At 41.5% G+C, this 18048-nt stretch overlaps 1 protein-coding gene across 1 annotated transcript in view; it reads right to left on the bottom strand.

Annotated features, from left to right (window-relative positions):
• The window catches only part of TSEN2 (tRNA splicing endonuclease subunit 2), a 57356-nt gene continuing 39308 nt past the window's right edge, over positions 1-18048 (bottom strand). The window contains exons 6-11 of the mRNA XM_007954108.2: positions 17210-17260; positions 13715-13853; positions 3490-3526; positions 2472-2583; positions 536-625; positions 1-60 (exon numbers count right to left, since the gene is read on the bottom strand). Of these exons, the coding sequence (XP_007952299.1) occupies positions 1-60; positions 536-625; positions 2472-2583; positions 3490-3526; positions 13715-13853; positions 17210-17260 (489 nt within the window). The remainder of the gene's footprint in view (positions 61-535; positions 626-2471; positions 2584-3489; positions 3527-13714; positions 13854-17209; positions 17261-18048) is intronic.

The raw sequence follows: 18048 nt of genomic DNA on the forward strand, positions 1-18048 counted from the left end.
TTAAAGTTCATCTTGGTCACTTCTCTCTCGTGAAGAAACCCATCGGCTTAGAATCACCTCCTGAAACAAAGTAAAACAAGAAGGCAACTGAAATTCAAAGACAGAAAGGAAAGAACCTCCCAAGCATTAGACATCACAGCTCCACAGAGAACCCTAGGAGGCAGGTGAGGGCTGCAGGGAGGGAGTGTGTCAGCAGGAGCAGTTCGGGTCTCTGGGGATCAGAACTAGAGGGGCCTGTCAGGAGGCGTTCACAGGCAGTCTTGAAAAGAGTGGTGTCAGCTGAGAGATGAGGATGGAACCCAGACTGCATGCCCCTAAAGCAGCAGCAGGAAGTTAAGGGCCAGTAAGAGACAAGATAGACTGCGTGCGCAGTGAGTCAGTGGGGAATAAAGAGGTACGCTTATGGAGCCTGGGAAGGCTTTCTGTTCCAAGGCAATACCGCTTTCATATCTTTTCTTGGAATCACATATTTCAGATGACTCAATATAAGGTACATCCTTTGGGATGACATTGCTTTGTCTCTGAGTTTACCTACCTGAACTTTAATTCTTTTCATACATTCTGGTGACTCCATTTCTTCATCTGTCATGGTAGAGGGTTTAATCAAATAGCACAGCATAAGTTCCTAGTGAAAAAAAAAAAAAAAAAAAAAAAAGCTTCATATATCCAGTAATGATAGTGCAAATGTGGGTGTCGGCAGGAAAGGCAGGCAGCCTCCATCCGCTCTCACTGTGTGTTCCTGGAAACCTCACAGATTGGAAACCCAACAGGCAATCAGTTTCTCCCAGGAACATTACAACTGCAGCTCAAATACTTGACTAAAGAGTTGCCATTTAGTAATCACTGACATGACAAAAGAATGTAAACAACAACAACAACAAATAGATATATAGATATATAGATATATAGATCATGAAGTTAGTATCTAAAATATAAACTAATGCCACAAGTCCCATAAAATGAGCATCAGGATACTAGAAACAGTGCACTCACTGTTTCCGAGATGAAGCTAGCTGTTACAGATTAAAAACTAAGCAAATTTACCTGCGCTCAAGACCAGCCATCATCCAGCCCTGCCAGACCTCTGCACTCACCTCCCACCACACCTCTAGCAGCAGCGGCAGAAATAGCTGGAGGGCCCATCATCTGTTAACAGTCAGCAAAGTGCTGAATGATGGAGAACATACCAAGCTTTCATTCTTAACAGTCCTGGTGGAAGAAGGAATTTCCCTCCTCCTTGATGGCAGCTCTGGTGGTGTAGTGCTTAAGGCATTCAACTGCTAACCAGAAGGCTAGCAGTTCAAACCCACCAGCCACTCCTCAGAAGGAAAACTGGGCAATGTACTTAGGTAGAGATGCTGCCTTGGAAACCCAAGGAGGGGTCACTATGAGTTGGGAATCAACATGATGGCAGTGAGGTGTTTTTTTAGGATTTTTGATGGCAGCAGGTGTTGGTAAAACACAGTCAGACAGACTTGGGTTTAAATCCACTTTTGCACATGAACTGCAGTCTGAGTCAACTCAACACCTCTGAACTTCCAATTCTCCATCCTTAGGATGGGGAAAATAACAGGGTGGTTATAAGGTTCAAGAGTCCCTGGGTGGCACAAACAGTTAATGCACTCGGCTACTAACAGAAAGGTCAGCAGTTCGAGTCCACTCAGAGGCTCTGCAGAACAAAGGCCTGGTGATCTACTTCCAAAACTCAGTCACTGAAAACTCTATGGAGCACAGTTCTCCTCTGACACACACGGATCACCATGCATCCCAGTCGACTCCACAGCAACTGGCAGTAAGAGGTGCAAATGAGAGAAAACACGTAAAGTGTTTAGCAGTAATATTAATACCCTTCCTTTCTCTCCACAGAAGTGGCAAACTTTTTTTTTTTTTTTTTTGGGGGGGGGTGCAGTTTCTATTACTAGGCACAGACTGTATGTTTATGAAAACAGTCGTGCCATACATTTTAATTCTAACTTATATTTTCACATCACAGGTCTCAAATAAAATGAGACAAATCACTTATTCATCTCAGAGAACAAAGGGAGAGTAAAGTTACAACCCCAAGATCAAAGAAAACATATTTCAATTGTAAGGATCTGCAAACTTTGTAAAGAAATGTGTATGAGTTTTGCCTCTCTGAATCCATGTTTAAAAGCATGTCTGTGCATGTGGTAGCTGTGCTTACAAATTGCAACAGAAAATCTATGTAAGGAAACCCCATAGAAGTAACTCCAAAGTTTAATAGTCAAAGCTTAGCAGCAACCAGTGGGTGGAAGGGAACACTACAGTATAGCATGAGCCAGAACTTGTAGCCCAACAGGAGGGATGCAAAAGACCCCAATACTCTCAGAATTTCACCTGCAGGAACACTATGAAGTTTCTACAAATGCCTTTTCTGATTCCACATTAAAATAAACAAACCCCTTAGCCACTTCAGTGACACTTAAAAGCTAAAGCTAATGCTTTGTTACCTTAGAGACATTAACTGAAACTCTGCTTAGGGCAGCCAGTGACTTCCAACTGAAAGGTCTTCGAAGGGAGCCTTCAAAGAGGTCGTCAACTAACTCGATAATGACAGAGTAACTGGAAAACACACAAAGGGGCAGTTTAAAAATAAAAAGCATGAAATCAATCCATTTAAGCAGAATACTGGTTGTTCTACTAAGAACACAGATAGAGAATATAAAATTCACATCATCTAAATTCCCCTAGGGTACTACTGAGCAAATACTAATGAAAAACTCACATGTTAAGTTATAAACGTTCAGGCTGATTTCAATACTTCAGGAAAGGAACATAAATATTTTTCCCAATACGAAAGCTATCAATTCACTCCATTCTTTAGGAACTAGTGCTCACTGAAATGAACAATTACTGTGTAGTAATTTACTCAATGGGAGCTCTGGTAGCATAGTGGCTAAGGCACTTGACTGCTAACCAGAAGGCTGGCGGTTCAAATCCACCAGCCACTCCTCGGAAGGAAGATGGGGCAATCTACTTCCGTAGTGATACTGCCTTGGAAACCCAAAGAGGGGTCGCTATGAGTCGGGTCCGACTCGACGGCACATAACAACAACAACATAACAACAATCTACTCAATGCTCAATACTAAAACACCTATCATCACCTATATATTATCATCTTAGGAGCTCTGGTGGTACAGTGCCTAAGGCATTTAACTACTAACCAGAAGGCTTGCAGTTCGAACCCATCAGCTGCTCCGCAAAAGGAAGATGCGGCGATCTACTTCCATAAAGATTCACTGCCTCAGAAACCCAAAAAGGGTTTCTATGAGTCGGAATTGACTTGCTGACAATAGGTTTTTTTTTTCTTTTGGTTATATAATGTATGTAAAAGACATTCAGTATCTATCCTAGTCAAGCCAAGAGGAACACAACTTTGTTTCTATGACACTGACAACAAAATTAGAGGCCATAAATTTCCTCTTGTCCCTTAAGGCCATTAACTTATTTAAAAATCACTCCAAACCTTGCATGGTAAAACGGAGGGCCTTTCCGATACAGCACTGTAAAGAAAAACAAAAAAGGGGAAAAAAAATGTGTAATCACTCAAAATCAAAAGCTTACACTATTACTTTATTTTTTCCTTCTCCAAAGGGAGGCAAACACCCAATTATTTGTATGTGGATAATCAACAATATGCTCTGAGGTTTATTTTTAAAACTCAAAACTGTTTTTTTCCCCTGAAATAAAATGCAATTAGTAATGCAAATCTGTTGCTAAAACCATGACCCCTACCCCCACCCCACAAATGAATTCCAAAGTCAAGTACAAGGATTCCTGTCTTGCCTCTTGCCTTACACTATTGAGAGTGAGTGTGAAGCATCGTGGGGGTCAGCATTTTTGTTATTCATTTCAAATGAATGTTAAGTAATTTAAAGTGTTTGGGTGGATACTATGGCCAGGACAGGTATTCATGCTAGAGATGAACAAGACTCATGCCTTTTTAAGAAATTCAAAGTCCAGTTGGGGAAAAAAAAAAAAATAATAGAACTATACATGCCATTTCAGAATCAGTCCATCCCATTACAGAGGAGCAGCATGATCACAGAGGTCAAGAGCCACTTGGGTAAGGATTTGGCACATGGAACCTGGAACTGTGCTTGGGAACCCTTTACATACATATCATACCAGTTGCTGTTGACTCTGACATATGCGACCCCATGTGTGTTGGGACTATCCCTGTGCTCCACAAGATTTTCAATGGCCGATTTTCAGAAGTAGATCACCAGGCCTTCCTTCTGAGGTGCCTCTGGTGGGACTTGAACCTCTGGCCTCTCAGTTAGCAGAGGGGCAAGTTAACTAGTTTCACCATCTGAGGACTCCAGGGAACCCTTTGGAGGCCCACAATTTGTGCAGGGACTGGCTACTTGCTCAATAAACCTTTTTCTTCCTTCTCCTGGGTACTCAGTTAGACTACTAAGGCTACTAAGCAGCTGGGTGTGGCATGTGTCTGGGTTCCAGCCAGTGCAATGGGCTGAAGGGCCACGCGTTACTTCCAGGCTGGTCTATAAAACCTCCCAGGTGCAAAGCTCACTCCTTTTCGAGGGTGACCCAGGAAGTCCCGCGTGGAACACTGTGGAGCCACAGAAAGCAGCCCGAGCTCCTGAAGCACCTTTTAGAGGAGGGACTTCACATGATCCAAAAGTGGCCTTCTATTTATTATATTATGCCCTTGATCTTTGGGGATTATCTTTAACTACAGCTCGCATTCCTTTAACTAATACACAATTACATCTGTAAGCACTTAGCGGTCCCCTCTGAGAAGTGCCCATGCAGGAGAGTTCAAGAAAAGCATTATTTCTTTTTATTCATATTACTCCTATAACTAATCAAGTTTTTCCTTTTTGGCTCAGGAACCTCAGACCCAAATGTGTAGCATGAGTTTAGTACTACAGGGGACCCCATGGACTACACTGGAACCCTTTACCTAGTCTTGTTTTGTTAGGCTATGTTTTCCATGGTCATGTTTCCTTTTCATGGCTGTATTTCCAATTTAAACTGTATTTAAGCTATCTGGCAGGTCAGCTCAAATACACTGTGTACAGGAACAAATGTAAATCAATATGCAAACATATACTCCTCAATTTTTTGAGATGTACTTCAATGGAATGAATCACAGTGCTAGAATGAAATAGAATGAAATTGAAATTCAGGTTGCTTCCTGTCCATTGCTAGCTGTGTGACTTCAGGCAAGTTATTAACTTCTCTGAGCCTCAGTTTCCAAAATGATTAAATGAAGACATCAGGGAAAATGAAATTCTTTTCTAGCTCTAAAATACCATTATGTATAATCAAATTGTACATCTATAATAATGTTAATATAACATATAATACAACTTGTGGAATATTACATACTTTGAAAGCAGCTCATACAATTCAGGTCATTTCTGATGACCAATTATGCTAGAAAAGGACATCTTGCCGGTAGAGGGTCACAAGGGAAACCCTCAGTAGATGGATTGACACAACAGCCGCAACAATGGACTGGGACATGTGAACTATTGTGAGGATGGCACAGGACTGGGCAACATTTTGTTCTGTTATACATAAGGTCTCCATGAGCCAGAGCTGACTCGATGGCCAACAACAACAACAAATTATGATGGTGGTATAACTTATAAGTTAAAAGCATGAATGTTGGCATCAGACACTCCACTGAAGACAGTGACAGGCCTGAAAGGGGCTCAACAGCAGAGCTGGTAGCAAAAGATGGCAGGGCCAAGAGAAGCCTATCCTGAGAAGGCCTGGAGGAACCTGACCTTAGGTGGCCAAGAGGAGCCTGTCCGCAGGGGACTGAGAGGAAGCCTGTACAGCCAACAGGAGCTAAGAGCCATCCTGCATTGAAGACAGGAGACTTTGCCAACATGCTTCTTGATCTGATTACTTGTAGCCCATTGGGCCCGATCCCAAGTTATACCCTTTTCCTTAACAAACCACTTAACTATAAGTATGACCTGTGAGTTCTGTAGCCATTGCAAGGGGTATCAAACCCAGAGGGGAAAGAGAGGGTTGGATGATGTCAGAATGGTAGCAACATTGGTGAGGAGAGGCAAGTCTGATCTCCACCTCATAGGGATCCAGCCTTGGGCTGATCTTGATTTCCATTATTCCACCTTGAAGTTAAACAAGATCTGATGCCACCATTATACATGGCCACAAACTAAGGAATGCCTGGGGCCATCATGAGCTGAAAAAAGCTAGGAACAGAGTCTCCCTGAGGGCCTTCAGTGGCAGCAGCCCTGCCAACACCTTGATTTTGGACTTCTGGCCTCCAGTGAGAGAATACATTTTTGTCGCTTTAAGTCCCAAGTTTATGGTTCTGTGTTATGGAGTCTTAGGACACTAAAAGAGAGACATAACAATGAAATTAACCTTGACTACAACCCATATCCAAAATAAAAGGAAAAAACCTATAAAAAACCTCAAAAACAAAAAATAAAAGCAGTCACAAGACATTTTGGGGAAAGCTGGGAAAGGTTAAATATGGACTACATATCTAGACGATCTTATTAATTTTTGTTTTCTTAGGTATTACTCTAAAAAGCCCTGGTGGCACAGTGGTTCCATGCTTGGCCACTAACCAAAGGTCAGCAGTTTGAACCACCAGCCATACTGTGGGAAAAAGATGTGGCAGTCCGCTTCCATACAGATTTATAGCTTTGGCAACCCAATGGGGGTATTCTACCCTGTCCTACAGGGTTGCTATGAGTCACAATCGACTTGATGGCAGTGGGTTTGGTGTGGTTCAGGTGCTATATGATACTACAATTCTACAGAAGAATATCCCTGTTCTTAGGAGCTACATGCACAAGTCCTTATGAATTAAGTATAGCATGTGTGCAGACGTGGAAAACGTTAACAAAAACAGTTAAGAGGTTTGAGTAGAAAAATAAGCCAAGCAGTGTTTTAGGTCAGAACCAAAGGAGTAAAAAGAAGGTATATCCCATTTACTCCGTGATGGACACGCAGCTGTACTGCTGCCTTCCCTGATGTGGGGACCAGCTCTGTCTCGGGGCTGGATGTCAGAGATGGTAAGGGGCCTTTCAACTCTAGCAGTCCTGTCACTCTACTGCTTCTCATGGCTCCTGTCATTCGACTTCTGTTTTGAGACTTGTAATTTACAGGGAGTTGAGAAGTCACAAAAAACGGAGTGGGGTGGGAAAGACTAGCACTCTGGGTCAACCCAAATCAATTCAACCAAACTGTATGCTTAAAACAAAAATACAAATCCCAAGTTGTTTGTTAGCTTCTTGGCTAGCTAAACTAGTTAGATGTAGCTTTGGATCTAAGCACTGTGACCTCTGGAACTAGACAGCCCTAGTTGTGCGACAACAGGCAATTTGCTATTAGTTGTTGTTGACTCACGGTAACACTGTGTAGAACAAAACAAAACACTGCCCAATCCTGCACCATCTTCATGACTGTTTTCATGTTTGAATCTACTCTACTGTGTATCTTCAGTGCCTTCCAACCTAGGGGGCTCATCTCTATTGGGTAATATTCTGCTGTGATCCATAGGGTTCTGGAAGTAAATCGCCAGGCTTTTCATTCTAGTCTCTTAGTCTGGAAGCTCTACTGAAACTGTTCACCATAGACCCTGCTGGTGTTTGAAACACCAGTGGCATAGCCTCCAGCATCAGAGCAACATGCAAGCCACAGCAGTACAACAAACCGGCAGATGGGTGATGGCTAGATTCCAACTTTTTTCTAAGCCTCAACTTCTGCAGCTTTAACATGAGGCGAATATTACGTACACCTCCTAGCAGTGTGAAGATTACATGAGGCAAAAGAAGAAAAGCACCTGAGCAAGGCACCTGGCTCACCAAAGAGCTGGGCAGCCATGCAAGCTTTTGAGCGGAGAATACAACAAGGGGCTCCCTCCTCGCTGCTAGTCTGGCTTTCACCAGGAAGGTGATCAAGGTCACCTGGCTTGGCAAGTGCACTTGATATGAAATCCACATTACTCTTTCCAAGTACTGCTCCTGGAATGAAATTTGATAGACAAGATTCATTCAAGGGAAGCACTTCCGTGATAAGAAGTGACTTTCATAATGGTCCTTTATCTGAAGTCATTACCTCTATAAGGAGAAATGATTGTTAAGAGACTAGACTGTCCTGGGTTTAATCTGTGTTGGCAATTCTAGGGTGGTTGTTGTTGTTGTTATATGCCTTAAGTCGGACCCGACTCATAGTGACCCCTCCTTGGGTTTCTGAGGCAGCATCACTATGGAAGTGGATTGCCCCATCTTCCTTCCGAGGAGTGGCTGGTGGGTTTGAACCGCCAGCCTTCTGGTTAGCAGTCAAGTGCCTTAGGCACTATGCTACCAGACCTCCCATGTGATTAGGTCACTGGCCTTCAAAATTAAGATAGTATATTTTAAAAAATCAGCAAGCACTATGCAGCTTGCCTAGAGAAAAAGCAACGTCTAAGAAGCTGATCCTCATAGTCCAGGCTAGCATTGTTTACGACCTCTTGCCAAAGCCGAAAATGTGAAGACACCCATTTGCTGCTCACTCCATGCTCGAGTCTCACAATAATTATACAGATGACTAGAAATAGATGATATACTTCAACTGGGGCCAGACCTCTATGGAGCTGTGAAATAAGCAATTTATTTCTTTTCCTCCCTCCATTCCCTTCCCCTCATATCTATCCACACATCCTTCCATTCATCTGTCCATCTGACCATCTATCCATCCCCACACCCATCCTTCCATCTGTTCATCCATCCATCCATCCTCCTACCCACCCATTTTTCTGTCTGTCTGTCTGTCTGTCCTGGCTCATCACTATTGTTGTTAGGTACCACTGAATTGGTTCCAACTCATAACCACCCCATGTACAAAAGAACTGCCTGGTCCTGTACAGCCCTCACAACTGTTTCTGTGTTCGAGCCCATTGTTGCTGAGGATCTTCTTTTTTGCTGATCCTATCACTCCTCGGAAGGAAGGTTGGGCAATCCTACTTCCGTAGTGATACTGCCTCGGAAACCCAAGGAGGGGTCACTATGAGTCGGGGCCGACTCGACGGCAAAACAACATCCTTTACCGAGCATGAGGTCCTTTTCCAGGGACTGGTCCCTCCTGATAACATGTCCAAAGTACGTGAGACAAAGTCTTACCATCCTCACGTCTAAGGAGTGTTCTCGCTGTATCTCTTCCAACACGGATTTGTTCATTCTTCTGGATGTCCACGGTATATTAAATATTAACTTAGGTACATTAAATATTAATTCAAGCACATCAATTATTCTTCCATCTTCCTTATTAACTGTCCAGCTTTCACAGGCATATGAGGTGACAGAAAATACCATGGCTTGCATCAGGCACACCCTAGTCCTCAAAGGGACATCTTTTGTTTTTAACACTTTAAAGAGGTCTTTTGCAGCAGATCTGCCCAATGCAAAAGCTCATTTGATTTTCTGGACTGCAGCTTCCATGGCCATTGATTGTGGAGTCAAGTATAATGAAATCCTTAACAACTTCAATCTTTTCTCTGTTTATCATAATGTTTAAATGTTTATTGGTGCAGTTGCGAGGATTTTTGTTTTCTTTATGTTGAGGTGTAATCCATACTGAAGGCTGCTAGTCTTTGATCTTCATCAATAAGTCCTGTCTTATAGTACAATTTATTTTTAAATTAATAAAGTTCTCCCTACTTATCATCCATAAATATGGCCTGATTACTGAAAATGAAAAGCTGCAGGGGAAAGGGGCCTTTGTTGAATGCCTTCTAAGCACACATCATCTCATTTATTTCTAGTAGCTGTTTTAAAAAGATGTTATTGTCCATATTAAATGATGAGCAAATGAAGGCTTGGAGAGATTAAATAGCTTATCTGATGTCATGCAGGCAGTAAGAGAGATGGCAGGCTGTGCACCCAAACAGCTCTCATTCCATTACCCCATACCACCTCTCAATGCATCATCGTAGTCTTGTCAACTGGAAAACTGTACTCCAATTTCACCCCTATAATGAGAGCATTGGAGAAGACCAGCCAAGCATCAACTCCAAGTGGCTATTCTTACACGAGTCTGAAGAGGAGAATGGAGCAGGAAACCAATGAAGGAAAATGAAACAGGCACATCATTTATTTAAACAATTTGACCCATGGTTAACCCAATTATCTGGAAACTCATAAAACTAATCTCAAATTAATCCTGATGGTTTGTGTGGTAACCTTGGGGTAGGATATCTGTACCTGAAATCCAGGCATGGAAAAAAACAAAAAGAATAATTTATCCTCAAGACTTTCCTCATACTTTATTTTGGATTGCTTGCCCCCTTTGAGAATCTAATGAAATCTATAGGCTCTTGGCCCCAAAAAACACACCAATGTACAAACACAACATTTTTCATAAAATTTCAGGCAATTCTAGGGTCCCCTGAAGACCATCCTATGATTCAAGGTTAAGAACATTCTATGTAAGAGCATTTAAAGATTTTAAAGACTGTGCTGACTTTCTTTTGGTATTTGAAAAGGATATTTTTCATACATGGAATAATTATGTGACAGCTTAAAAGAACTCAAGGGTCAAGACTTACGAAGTCTTCTCAAATATCCCCAAATTTTTGTTACAAACAATTCTGAACAGTCCCTAGTAAGCAGCTTCACTTGACAGATGTAGAAACTGAATTTCAACAACTTATCAAGGTCCTTCCTTATCCTAGAGCTGGAAGGAATCCCAAAGATCTATGCTCACTCTGAGATGATTTTATTCAAGCCTATGGCTTTTAACACCACTTATACAACGATGACTCCCAAATTTATATCTCGACTCTCCTGAGATCCAAATTGCTTATCTATCTTTTCAACATCTCTATTTGATTCACTTAATATGTCCAAGACAGGAAGACAAATATCTTGGAGTTACCCGTGATCCTTCTGTTACCCTCATATTCCATGTACAAGTCATCAGCAGGTCTGGTCAGTCCCATCTTCAAAGTATAAGCAGAATGCACACTTCCCATTGGCTACACTGTTATTCTTGGAAGAAATAAAACCAGGATGTGCTTTAGAAGCAGGGATGGTGAGACCTTGTGTTGCTTGCCTTGAACATGTCATAAGGAAAAGGTTAACTGCCAGAAAAGGACATCATGGTTGGCAATGAAGACAGGAAGCAAAAGTGCAAGAAACCCTCAATGAGATGGACTGACGCAACAGCCAGAACAATGGACTCAAAGATACTAACGATCATGAAGATGGTGCAAGACTGAACGATGCCTCAATCTATAACACTTAGGGATGCCATGAGTAGGAGCCAATGTGACAGCAACTAATAACAACAACAACACACTGCTACCACCCTGATCCAAGCCACCACCATCTTGCCAAGACTATTCCTCCAACAGCTTCCAAGTAGTCTCTCTGCACCCATCTTTGCACCCCTATTATGGACTGAATTATGTCCCCCCAAAATATGTGTTGGAATTCTAATTCCTTTATCTATGGATGTAATTCTATTTAGAAATTGGTTTTCTTTGTTAAGTTAATGACACCATAGAACCTACAGGGTTTGCCCCAGGCCTCATCATTTCTGAGCAATATAAAGAGTGGCACAGACACAGAGATATATGTGCATACAAAGAGGAAGACAGACGCTCTCTGAGATGGAGGCAAACGATCCACAAGCCCAGAAACTCCAAGGATTGCCGGCTACTAGAAGCTGAAAATGGAGACCCTGGGTGGTGCAAATGGTTAAGCACCAGACTGCTGATTTGAAAGGCTGGTGATCCAAACCCATCTAGAGGTGCTTTGGAAGTAAGGCCTGGTAACCTGCTTCTAAAAGGTCACAGCCTTGAAAACATTATGGGGCACTTCTACTTTCTATACATGGAATGTCAGCATGAATCGGAATCAACTCACTGGCAACTAACAACAACAATGGGAACTGAAACAGACAAGGAAGGGTCTCTCCCTAGAGCCACACCCTGAATTCAGACTTCTAGCCACCTGAATAGTGAGAAAATAAATTTCTGTTCTTTAAAGCCACCCACTTGTGGTATTTCTATTACAGTAGCATTAGGTCACCGAGTCCACTCTATCAAAAAGGCAGCAGAGGGCTTTATAAAATTAAGTCATTTCAAGCCACTTCTCTGCTCAAAATATTCCCAAAACTTCCCGTCACCAAAGGAACACCTGCAGCTTTGCCATGCCCCGCACAACACAGCCCCTGCCCAGCTCTCAGACATAGCCTCATATCACACTCCCAGGAGCTCTCAGGTCCAGTCACACTTGTTTTCATGCTGTTCTTGAAACTTGCTAAGCCGGTTCCCGCCTCAGGGCCTTGGTGTTTGCTGTTCACTATGCTAGCACGTTCTTCCTGATTCTCCCATGACTTGCTCCTTCAGTGTACGCACATCTGGGTTAAAATGCCATCCTTTCCAGAGTCCTTTCTTGACCCTAATTCCCTTCTCTCTCTCTATCCCCTTAAGCAGCTGCCTTCAAGTCCATTTTGAATCACAGTGACCCCAAGTGTGTCAAGAGTAGAACTGTGTTCCACAGGATTTTCAATAGTTGATTTTTCAGTTAGACCTGAGGTGGCTCTGGGTGGACTCAAACCTCCAACCTTTTGGTTAACAGCTGAACATCAACTGTTGGCACCACCCATGAACGTCCTCTATCTCCTTACCCTGCTTTATTTTTCTCACAGCATCTATCAGTCCCTAAAACAATGTTACACATTTGTCTCTCCCACCAGATGTAAACTCCATGAAGGCAGCTTTTTGTTTGTCCTGTTCACCTCTGTTTTTGGCAACTATAACAGTCCCTGCCCATAATGGACTCTCAGTACTTATTTGCTGAATGGCCCAGACACCTCACTTTAAGCAAATAAGATCAGGGGAGGCAGTACCAAGAATTTTCCGAGAACACAAGTTCTGGGATTCAAAGCCCAGCTCTGCAAGTTACTAGCCTTGGAGATGATCAAAGGCAAATGACTCACTCTCTCAAATCTCCAGTCTCCCTATCAGAAAAATTCAGAAAAACGAGGATAATAAGAATACCCACTGAATCAAAAACCAAAAACCAAACTCACTGCCATCGAGTCAGATCCGACTCATAGCAACCCCTCCTTGGGTTTCCAAGGCAGTATCACTATGGAAGTAGATTGCCCAGTCTTCCTTCTGAGGAGTGGCTGGTGGGTTTGAAACACCAGTATTCTGGTTAGTGGTCAAAATGCCTTAGGCACTATGCCACTAGAGCTCCCAAGGAACAGGGCTGCTATAAGGAACAAATGAGACAATGGATGTAAAACATTCAGTACAATGCTTAGTACATGATAAGTGCTCCGTAAAAGATAGCTGTGACTGCTATTACAGTTGTGAAATTATTCTCCCTTGTTAGATGAGGCCACTGAGGTACAGAGAATACGGGATGACCCTAAATCAAATGGCTAATGAGTTTGGGGGTGCAGGGTAGAACTACATCCTAAGAGTACAGACCAAATAAGAGGCACAACCTGATTTGGGGCTGTAAGCTTCTATGCCCAAGATTCTCAGAGAGATTGTCTATTCTTTTCTTCTGGACCATCCCCTGTCCCCAATCCACATATCCAATATTCTTATCTAAGCCAGAAGGAGGACATCTTCTTGGAAAGGAGCAGCAACAGCACATAGAATCAATTCAATTTCACCTCAGTATTGGATGCAAACCCTGAATGTCAGGTCCACCAAGCCAAGAGTTACTTACGTAGGTCTGTTCCATACTTGAGTCCCACTTTGGGCACCCAGCCCTTGCTTCGAAAGTAATGGTAAGCCATGTACGTGGTCTTGAATGAGGGCTGAACTGCAGTGAAAGCTTTCCAGAGCTTTATTATCGTTAGAGGTTCCTAAAGTTATTTTTTAAAAAAAAATGTTCATTGTAATACTGTTCAAAATAGCCAAAAGATAGACATAGCTTAAATGTCCATCAACAGATGAGTGGATAAACGAGTTGTGGTTCATACTTACAATGGAGTATTACTCAGCCAAAAAGAGAAATGAAGTCCTGACACATGGTACAGCATGGGTGAACCTTGAAAATGTTATGCGCAGTGAAATATGTTTGACATAAAAGTACAACTAGTACAACTACTATATGATCCCACTTACATGAAACAGGCAAATATACAGACACCAAAGCTTATTTGTGATTATCAGGAGCACGAGGGAGAGGAAGGGGGAGTCATTGGTTAAGGGACACTGAGCTTCTATTAGTGGTGGTGGAGTAATTTGGAAATGGAGAGGATGATGGTTGCATAACACAACGAATATAATCAATGTCATTGAATTTTATGTGTAAAAAATGTTGAATCGGCAACTGTTTTGTTATTAAAGGCGCTCTGGTGGCACAGTGACTAAGGCACTTGATTGCTAACCAGAAGGCTGGTAGTTCAAACCCACCAGCCACTCCTTGAAGGAAGGTTGGGCAATCTACTTCCGTAGAGATACAGCCTCAGAAACCCAAGGAGGGGTCACTATGAGTCAGGTCCAAGTCGATGGCCCATAACAACAACAACATATGTTATTAAATAACCTAAAAAAAGGTGTTGTTATATATTTATCCACTCACTATTTAGTCCAAGAATCAATGTCTATTCTAGGTGTGGTGCTGTAATAGCGAATAAAACAAGGACGATACCCAGAGGGGTGGGATAACTAGAAGAGCTGGCCCTGTGCTGTCCAATGAGGCAGCCCCCAGGCCCATATGCCTTTCTGAACCAACATGTGCTGGGAGCTTAAAGTACACACTCAATTTTAAAGACTTAGTATGAAAAGAAGAATGTAAAATTTGTAAATAATTTTGGATATGCTGGGTTAAATAAAATATGGAATTAAAAAAGAAAATCTTTTAAAAGTGGTTACCAGAAAACATCAAATTACACATGTGGTATTCTATTGGACAGAACTGCTTGAGAGAACTTAGAAAGGCTCCCTTAAGATAGTAGCATTTGGGAATGAGAAAGAAGTAGCTCAAGATGGGGGGTGGCGAAAGGTATTCGAGGAGATGGGTATCAGCGGGCTGGGGGAGAACATTCAAGGCAGAAGAACTGGTATGTGCTAGGGTGTTCAGTGTAAGTGATCCACCACAGTTGAAGGGCAGCATGTTCCAAAGGCTTCAAAGACCCCTAACGAGTAGCTACTGGAGGTCAGGTCATGCTCAGGAAAGCAGCAATAATTTTGTAAAAATTCTCCCCACCCCAAAAGACATTCTATCTACTGTTTGAAAGGAGAGGCTCTGTTATCAGATAGCTTGAATTAATAATTCAATTACTTAAAGAAAAAGTTTTTCACGTAGGACTTAGAGAGACCGAAACTGTTTTGGTTCAGAGAACATTCTGAAGTATCATATAAAAACAATATGAAAAGAAAAAAAAAAAAAAAAAAACCCAACAAAATGCAACTAGGTATGTTTGGAAAATTGTTTGCTTCATTTTAGCGCTTAGAAAAACAATCATTTGTGCAGAATTCAGTCACTTCGTGGGATTTGCTCAGTTTGGCTCAACCTAAGCTTTTAACACCATAGCATGATCAGGAGTTGTTTTTTGTTTTCTTTCCTTTCATTTGCAATGGCTCCTTAGGTGGAGACACCATGCATGTGTGGATTCTCCAAATCCCACGGCAAGTAACACTCAACGACCTCCACCCCCTGAACAAAGCAACAATCTCACAGAGAATCCTGGCTACATTTCCAATATGGATAGCCCAACATTTTTCAGATGTTAGTGTTTCTATGCAGTGGCTGGAAGGTTTCCAGAATGTTCTGAAAAATTCTAGCAAAGGCCCCAGGGGAGGAGACAGGGTGGAGCTATGAATGGCCACCATCTGGGAAAATGAGTCACCGTCAGGCAGACACCCATTCCAAAACCACTGGGATACTTGTGAAAAAGATTTTTGTAATTAGGATTTTATGACTCATAAAACTATATATTCCCAAGAAGGGAATAAAATATACTTTCTCTGTTCTATTTACTATGTTGCTTACTTTTTGTTCTTTTATTTTGATTGTATTAGAATTATGTTGACTAGTTACTTTACGTACATGTTTTAAAAATCGAAAAAGTAGACAGTACACAGTGAGAAGTCTCCTTCCCACCTGTGAGCTCCCCCCCTCCCAACTCCTCCACCTGGAGGTAATCATAGAATCAACTCCTCAGGCAACAGCCTTTCCTCCAAAGGAAGCAGGCTACAGTACAAAACACAGACTTTACAACATGGATGAACGTCACAAACATTATGAAATTAGTCAATCACAAAACGACAAATATTGTACAATTTCCCTAAGATGAAACAGCTAGAACAGGTAATGTATAGAGATCAGAGTTTAACAGCAGTTACCAGGAGTGAGAGGGAGGAAGGGAGGGGGAATCACTGTTTTGGTAACACAGAGTTTTTATTTATGGGGATGGAATGTTTGTCAATGGTTCTTAGTGATGGTTGCACACAACTGATGCAATTGGTTTTATTGAATTGTACAGCTGAAAAATGTCAAATGTTGTGTTCTCTATATTTTTACAACAATAAAAAAAATGTTAAGAACAAAACAAAACATAGCTTTTGGGGTAACCTCAACATGGGTTCAAATACTACTTCTACCCACACTGTCTGACCTTGGATAAGTTAACTAATTTCCCTGAGCCTTAGTTACCTGACCTGTATAATTCTTACCAGGTGGGTATAAGGATTACAGGTATTATATGTGAAGTGTTGAAGATAGGGCCTTGACCACAGCGGGTATTAAACATTGGAAGCTCTTAATTTCTTTTTTTTTTTTTTTTCACTTTTCTTCTGACACAGATTTCCTGACCATTCTAGTCTCTAGGAATGAAATCCAATCTGAAACAGTAAAAGCTGGCTTTCTGCCTAAACAGTCTCTATTTAGGACCTGAAACTTTTAGAGTTTAAAAATTCAATTCCTATTTTATTTGGTGGAAGTAAGCATATTTGTATTGAAGCAATATGAGAATTAGTATAATAATCCTTTTTAAAAAATGTGTGGCATATGGCATGTATCTGTATCTATATATACCTGTATCTCAAAATACTTGTCATTTCAACATTCTTCACATATACAGTTAGTGACATTAATTTATGTTCATCCTGTTGTTCAACCATCACTATATCCACTCCCAAATTTTTCCATCACAACACTGCTTTCGACATCAGGAAAATGTTAAGTGGACTGTATCTAAATAAAACACCTCACCTGCTCATAGTAAATACTAAGACATCCCAGAGCATAGACCAGGAAGAATGCCTAAAAACAGACAAAGTAGAAAATGCTCATTAGAAATAATTCAACATTCTTGAGAACATATTTTATAGGTTGATTTCTGTTCATTCTAAAACATCATCAAAATGGTTACATGGTTCTAACATAAATGATTCATTCACATTTCAAGAATTAAAAAAATATATGGAAACATGAATGCTACAAACTGGTTTAAGTCAGTAAAAAAAAAAATATTTGTCTAGCTTTTCCATATTGTATGGTTTTACTTAAAAGAAAACACAGCTTAATTGAAGACTCATGTAACTATCTGTAACAAAAAGTTTTGTTCGTTGGATTTTCCTTTATAAAATGAAATAACCATTTTAAGGGCACTCTGGTGGCATAGTGCCTAAGGCACTTGACTGCTAACCAGAAGGCTGGCGGTTCAAACCCACCAGCCATTCCTTGGAAGGAAGGTTGGGCAATCTACTTCTGCAGTGATACCACCTTGGAAACCCAAGGAGGGGTTGCTATGAGTCAGATTCAACTCGACAACAGTGGGTTTTGGTTTAACCATTTTAAACTGAGAAAAGAAATATACAAAAAGAAATGTGTGAAAAGGGGGACAGTGTGGATTTTGCTTGTATCACAAAATAGGAGTCTCTCAACCACCCTTCCTGTGCAATGATTTTTTATTAAGTAAAGCCTATCTTGTCACTGGAGTCCCTGGGTACTGCAAAACGTTCACAAGCTCAGCTGCCAGCTGAAAGACTGGAGACTGAAAACCACTCAGAGGCACCTTGGGATAAAGGCCTGGGGATCTAGTTCACAAA

The sequence above is a fragment of the Orycteropus afer genome, unplaced genomic scaffold, assembly GCF_000298275.1.
Source record: "Orycteropus afer afer isolate SDZICR_OR568_19922 unplaced genomic scaffold, OryAfe1.0 scaffold00432, whole genome shotgun sequence".
Classification (NCBI taxonomy): Eukaryota; Metazoa; Chordata; class Mammalia; order Tubulidentata; family Orycteropodidae; genus Orycteropus; species Orycteropus afer.